The sequence below is a fragment of the Salmo trutta genome, chromosome 3 (assembly GCF_901001165.1).
Source record: "Salmo trutta chromosome 3, fSalTru1.1, whole genome shotgun sequence".
In the NCBI taxonomy this organism is placed as follows: Eukaryota; Metazoa; Chordata; class Actinopteri; order Salmoniformes; family Salmonidae; genus Salmo; species Salmo trutta.
Genome location: NC_042959.1, coordinates 46,700,505 through 46,707,985, shown reverse-complemented (window position 1 = coordinate 46,707,985; position 7,481 = coordinate 46,700,505). Strand labels below are relative to the sequence as shown.

Here is a 7,481-nt window from a genome sequence, read left to right as displayed (position 1 = left end):
TAATGGTGTGTTACACTGACTCGTGAAGAATGGGAGAGGGTCCTTTCGGAGAGAAGCGGTAGGTATTTCAAAACGTTCTCCTGGGTAGGCCTATTTGCAGGAAAGATGAAAGAGTAGAATCCTTACTGTGTAGTACATTTTCAACATCATACATTTTCAGACATATATATATATATATATATATTATTTTTTTATAGCTCCATAGAGGGAGAAACTTGCATTGGAATTTCATAACACTGCCGCATATAAGGTGCACAAGGAATTAACAGCCAATGCCAACCTCCGCTGTTTGGCTGCTCAGAACAGAAGCGCAACAAGTAGACTATTGACGCCAAACATTGAACTAATACTTTATTTTGAGATACAGCCCATAGTTAGTTGTTGTAGGCTACTTTGCAGATACATGTTTTAATCATGCAATTGGAGAGAATGCAATTGGAGAGAATGTCATAACATCTGAACAATGCACAAATAACTTTTGGGATTCTGGTGAAATCAAGTCACTACAATTACTGAAAGAAAAACGTAAAAATGAAACACCGGCACAAATAATCGTTTTTCCAGTACAGTGCTATATTTGTACCGTATAGTGTTCAGGCAACCCATTTTAAAAGGTTTGACCACAGTAAAAGTCCAGCAACACTGCATATTATTCAGTACCCCATGAAATGATACAACATATAGATTGTACAGACCCTACTGAGTACTCCCCACTCCCCTTTTACATCAGCACAAATTATACTTTTTTCTCTATGAGCCCTTATGTAATGCATATACAGTGATTTGCATTTTGGCCAATGTATTGGCTGTAGTAAAAGTCCAGTATTATTCAGAGCCCCATGAAATGACACCACATATGGATTCTACAGACCCTACTGAATATTCCCTACAATATTTTTATTGCGACACCTAGAAATAGATTTTGCTCTGGTTTTCTGTTCTACTTGATAACCAATTGCACCCACCTGTTGTGCCAGGTCTAAATCGGTCCCTGACAATGAAAACAGGCAGTGGAGCTAGCTTCGAGGTCCAGAGTTGAGTTTGAGGGCGGAGTGATTCTTATTGTGGGCAATGGAATGGGTGGAGTAAAAGGCCAGCAACACTCTGTATTATTCAGAGCCCCATGAAAAGACACGATATATAGCCTACATTCCGCAGACCCTGCTGACTATTCCCTACAATATGTTTTACTGTGGCACCTAGAATAGTTTGTTTTACACGCCAATAATATTCCATATACAGTGATTTGCATTGGGGGTATTTATTTGGCCTTGGAACATGTTTTAAAACACACATGTATTGCAAATGTCACTTAAATATGAACAAATATGAATATTGTTCATGTTTAGGCAATTATTAGTTTATTGACATTTTCTACTATTACGTGGGGGACTTTTATTTTGAACATTTCAGATCGTCACGTCTTCCCTCTGGGTGGGTGTTGTAGATTTTGGATTTACCTGTAGCCGCAGGTAACAACCTACACGGGCAGACGAAGGAACAGAACACTGTGGAATTTACCAAAAGAAGCTTCAGTGGATAGGGTTGGTAGCTAGCTTTTTGTCTTGAAATCGGCTGACTTTGTTGTGAAGAAAACAGGTGGAGAGTTGAGAAACCGATACACACAAACTCGACCCAAAGAAAGAACGTTTTCTTTACGGACTTCCGTAATTTTATCGGCGTCAAGAGTTGCCAAAAGTAACCCAAGCGATTTATGCGGTAAGTTACCTTCTCAAATGTTCACCATATGAAGAAGCTTATCCTAATTTCGAACAAGCTTAACTCTAGCCCGACATAAAGTGACCTTATAGATGACATGTTTGTTTTTTGAAAAGTCATATTTAACAAACATCCCAATTTCTTTATTACCCTACAAAGATAGCATACCTGGGTAGCCTACTCGATCAAAACAGACCGAGTGCACGCACGGAAAATGTATCCAAAACAAAAGTCGTTGTGACAATTCCACAGGTCAAATTGATACGCGATTTTGATTGACTTGAAATATATCAGAATTTGACTTTTTCCTATGGCATTCTCTCCAATTGCATGATTAAAACATGTATCTGCAAAGTAGCCTACAACAACTAACTATGGGCTGTATCTCAAAATAAAGTATTAGTTCAATGTTTGGCGTCAATAGTCTACTTGTTGCAACAGGAAATTATTCATGTGACTGGCAAAAGAGATTAGTAGTAAGCGTAATAATTACTGTGTTTAGATATAACTATCAAGTGTTTATATTCCATTGTTCCCATCATATTGAAAGGTCCCGGGTGCTTTGAGCCATGCCTGGCCACAGCACAGGGGCTCCTCAGAAGTCCCGCCACGACAAACAGCACAGGGGACACAGCACCAGGGCCGACGGCTACAAGCAGGGCCGCACCATCTCTAGAGACAGCACCGCCAGCCAAGAGTCCTACAAGGACCCCCATGCCGACCACAACACACGGGAACAGTATAATGGTGACCACACCCGTCACTCTGAGGGCCAGCAAGGCCGCAGAGGAACCCCCCCAACACGACACGTCAGCGGGCGGGGGTCAGAGACACTGGGGTTCATCCCTGGCTCAGTGGACTCACCCCAGAGCACAAATGCATGTGGCTCCTGTGCCTCTATGGGCTGGAGTGGCTGCAAGGCTCTCCTCTGCTGTGTCCTCACCTGTGGCTTCTGTGGCAGCCGGGATCTCTGTCTGCCTGTCAACAACGAGAGCTCCACGGACCACCCCGGCAAGGCTGACCCTGAGCAGCCCAACCCCCCCAACGGCGTGTCCGTGTCCAACCCCACCTGCGGCATCCCTCTGGAGCCCAGCATCAAGCCTTCCAAGCAGCCCTCCAATCTGCCTCCCAGTGACAGCTTCCGCTACAAGGACGTCCGCATCGGGGGCCAGACGGTGGTCTATCCCACCTCGTCGTCGGGCCCCAAGCGGACGCGTACGGGCGGCAAGGGCGACAGCCAGCGTCCCGTCAGCAACACCAGCACCATCTACTCCCGGGAGGACCTGGATCTGGACGACCTGAGCGACAGCGGCACGGACATTGACTCGCTCATCACTAAGAAACTTCTAGAGCTCTACGCGCTGCACCAGATCGACCAACTGGCCAAGTGCACATCGGACTCGTCGTTCTCAAGGAAGACCAATGAGATCAGCGAGCTGATCTGCAGCATTGCTCAGGACTACAACCTGGAGCAGCGGGAGGCAGAGTGCAGGCTGGTGCACGGCGTCATCCGCATCAGCACGCGCAAAGGCAAGAAGAACAAAAACTCCAACTCCCAGGCCCAGGAGCCAGTGCACCAGCAGCCGCGCGCAAACTGGACCAACGACCGAGGGACCCTCCTTCCTGACAGTGGCAATGAAACAATGACGTACACCTTTAACAGCAGTGAGAGTAAGAGGGTTACTACATTCAAAATAACTAGCGCATTTCAGGTATTGAGAGTCTTGAGAGAATAAGGGTGACAAAGTTTTGTCTTTCAATTTAAGTCAGAAAATCCAACAATGAATTCTTTGAATTACAACAATGAATTACTTTCCCATTTAACCACCCACTTTCCCCTATTCTTACTTCACATGTTTATGTTGCATACCAAAACTATAATCATAGTCATAGTCTCCATAGATGACTCTGCTGAAATGCTTTTGGTGCGCTAGTGTTTGTTGTCTCCCTTTTCTATTCATTCATATACATCTATGTTTGAGTATCCCCTACATTGTATTTTTACCACAGTGGAGCCTGAGGTGAAAGTGTCGGAGCTGACACGGTCGGACGAACTAGCCAGGAAGATGAGGCACTACAGTGGAATAAGTAAGTACTTCTGGATATGAATTCACAACGTCTCACAGTAGGAGTGCTGATACAGGATCAGTTTCATGTTTTTATATCATAATGAATGAGATTTCTAGGACATGGGGTACCTGATCCTAGATCAGCACTCCTCTGAGATGCTTTTAGAAAACGTGACCTAGCCTAGCTAGTCTAGGCCAAACCTGCTCGTACAGTTACATTGTTTGCCACTTATTTTACAGTATTTAGACTACTACTATATCAAGACCCTGTACTTCCCTATACCATAGATGGTTTACTGTATAAGATACAGTGCATTCGGAAAGTATTAAGACCCCTTCCCCTTTTCCACGTTTTGTTACGTTACATCATTATTCTAAGGTTGATTAAATACAATGTTTTTCCTCATCAATCTACACACAATACCCCATAATGACAAAGCAGAAACACATTTTTAGAAATGTTTTAAAACAAAAAAACATACCTTATTTACACAAGTGTTCCAACCGTTTGCTATTTGACTCTAAATTGAGCTCAGGTGCATCATGTTTCCATTGATCATTCCTGAGATGTTTCAACAACTTGATTGGAGTTCACCTGTGGACATGACTTGGAAAGGCACACACCTCTATATAAGGTCCCACAGTTGAAATGTGCATGTCAGAGCAAAAACAAAGCCATGAGTTGGAAGGACTCTTCCTAGAGCTTGCCGTCTGGCCAAATTGAGCAATCGGGAGAAGGGCCTTGGTCAGGAAGGTGACCAAGAACCCGATGGTCACTCTGACAGAGCTCTAGAAGGACAACCATCTCTACAATACTCCACCTATCAGGCCTTTATGGTAGAGTGGCCAGTCGGAAGCCACTCCTGAGTAAAAGGCACATGACAGCCCGCTTGGCGTTTGCCAAAAGGCACCTAAAGGATTCTGACCATGAGAAACAAGATTCTCTGGTCTGATGAAACCAAGAATGAACACTTTGGCCTGAATGCCAAGAGTCCCATCTGGAGGAAACCTGGCATCATCCCTACGGTGAAGCATGGTGGTGGCAGCATCATGCTGTGGGGATGTTTTTCAGCGGCAGGGACTGGGAGACTAGTCAGGATCGAGGGAAAGATGAACGGAGCAAAGTACAGAGAGATCCTTGATGAAAACCTGCTCCAGAGCACTCAGGACCTCAGACTGGGGCAACGGTTCACCTTCCAACAGGACAACAACCCTAAGCACACAGCCAAGACAACGCAGGAATGGCTTCGGAACAAGTCTCTGAATATCATTGAGTGGCTCAGCCAGAGCCCAGACTTGAACTCGATCGAACATCTCTGGAGACCTGAAAGTAGCTGTGCAGCTACGCTCACCATCCAATCTGACAGAGCTTGAGAGGATCTACAGAGAAGAATGACACATCTGTATTTTGATATTTTTTCCCAACCTTGCAGCGTCATACCCTAGAAGACTTGAGACTGTAATTTCTGCCAAAGTTGCTTCAACACAGAACTGAGTAAAGGGTCTGAATACTTATTGTAAATGTGATATTTCTGTTTATGAATTAGCAAATATTTCTAAAAACCTGTTTGTTTCATCATTATGGAGTATTGTGTGTAGATTGAGGGGAGGAAATAGTTTTTTTAATCAGTTTTAGAATAATGTGACAAAGTGGAAAAATTCAAGGGATCTGAGTACTTTCCGAATGCACTGAATATCTTGAATCTGAGCCAGCATCTATTTACAATATGGTGGGTTCTGTAGCATTTCAGTGTAATTGTTCTAAGCTGGAAATACTCTCCCAAATCTGATCCAATACATGTTTTCAGAACAATAACACATTGTTTCCTTGTTGTGGCTCATGGAATGGTTATCTTTACCTGTCCTGGGCAGTGTTCATTTAGGCACCAAACTGAAGAAAACGGACTGGAACAGGGAAGGACTAGCTAGACTTGTTAGAAACGCTCATTTTCCATTGCAAAAGGTTTTAAAACGTTTCTAGCTGCGTGCCCTAATGAACACAACCCTGGGTTCTATGCGGCAGGCAGCAGAGGTTGTAGGCCTAACCTCTGGGCTGACTGTTCCGGTAAGTCATGGTAGCTGAGGGGCACTATGGTCAACGCAGCTGTAGTGCCCAGTGCAGCTGCAGGTGTTTTCTTACCTCTCTGATTACCAGTGGCATACCGTGCTTTGATGTGACTCCTGGAGAATAAAAGCCTTCGCATTCCTCCTTTTTCCGTGTGCTGTTTTCTCTTGGCTATTATACCACCTCCCCCTCTCTGCCACCCTATACACCCCTTGCAACCCATCTCAGTTTCCCCCATTCGCTCAGGGTAGGTGGTGTCTGTCGTCCCCTCAGGCAGCGTATCGGGTGACATTAAATGCCTGCCACATAATGGTCGACGGTTTGTTATGGAATTTGGGGAGTAACCCTGATTACAGCTTTATTTTTGTTATACAGTGGTGAGAATGGAAGGTGAGGGGGGAGTCTTGTTACAGTGCCTTTAAATGGAGGGGCATTGTGGTGTTTTCACACCACATGCATCTGTGGGAGTGTGCCAGGATATCAGCTGTCAGAATGTTATTTTCTATTTTTTTTTTATTTGATGAAGGGCCAGTTTACTGGACACAGATTTTAAAGCTAGTCCTGGAAATAAAAATGCTCAATGGAGAATATGTAGCTTTTAGATCCAGGACTAGGCTTAATCAGTGTACAGGAAACCGGTCCCATAAGGTATCGTGTGGTTCAGTAACCATTCAAGTGGTAACTTCAAATATTGCTATACCTTGTAGTCTCTGTCCATTCCAATACTGGCTGGTAAATGTCTCTCTCTATTCTGGCCCTCCTAGCTGACTCCTCCACCTCAGCTACAGCCTACTCTCACTACCAGCATGACACAGAGACTGACTCGTCAGGGGCCCCACTTCTGCACGTCCTCTGAACGTCATGACAAGGTCAACGCAACGTCCAGGGCACAACATTCTCAAGGGCCTCAACCGAACTGGGGCCGGCTGTTGTGTGATATAAATGTTTGTTGATCAGCCTATTGTTCCTCCAGCACTGTCATGCAACACTGTAGTAGAAGGCCATCTATAGAGACAGAGAGTATCTTAAGTGTGGGACTATTGAAGCTATCTTTTCACTCTGGTGTGGAATCAGCATGTCCTTCCAAACCATGGAACCGTGAGTGAGGCCTGCTTGAAAGGGGGAAGGGAGAGATGGTGGCACCACTCTACTGGTGCACAATTGGTACATATCTGAACATCTGAAAAAAAAGGGGATTTTTTTTTTTTTTAATGGAAAAATAATGGACTTTTTTTGTATTTGCATGCTATGTTGTAAGTTGTTTTTATACCAGTTATGTTGTTGCCTTGCCACTCCAAGCAGAGACACTAAAATCACTCCATGATCACTCCGCTCTCAGTAAAGTGAATGACCCTAATGCATAACCGTCCCTGTTTAAGTGTGCATGTGACGGTGCGTTAGGGCAAATTGACACCCTACCATTTGGACCCAGTAGCAGGTTTAGCTTCATACTTTACTTTCAGTGTCAAAGGAGTTACTTTGTACAAAACTTTTTTTCCCCAAGTTAATGTTGCTTCTTGGTTTGTGTAAACATCTCTTTTGAAAATGTAAATGAGCATTTGGTCACTTAAAAAAAAAAGTCAATCTATAGGTACATTTTTATAAAAATAAAAAAAGGAATGAATCCC

The 7,481-nt window shown here is 44.1% G+C and overlaps 1 protein-coding gene across 1 annotated transcript; it reads left to right on the top strand.

The window, feature by feature from the left end:
- The first annotated feature begins 1,412 nt into the window (after positions 1-1,412).
- On the top strand, positions 1,413-7,481 carry LOC115176254 (keratinocyte differentiation factor 1). Its single transcript, XM_029736164.1, has 4 exons — positions 1,413-1,719; positions 2,270-3,390; positions 3,730-3,807; positions 6,618-7,481. Exons 2-4 carry the CDS (start codon positions 2,289-2,291, stop codon positions 6,707-6,709), a joined length of 1,272 nt encoding a protein of 423 aa, XP_029592024.1. The 5' UTR covers positions 1,413-1,719; positions 2,270-2,288; the 3' UTR covers positions 6,710-7,481.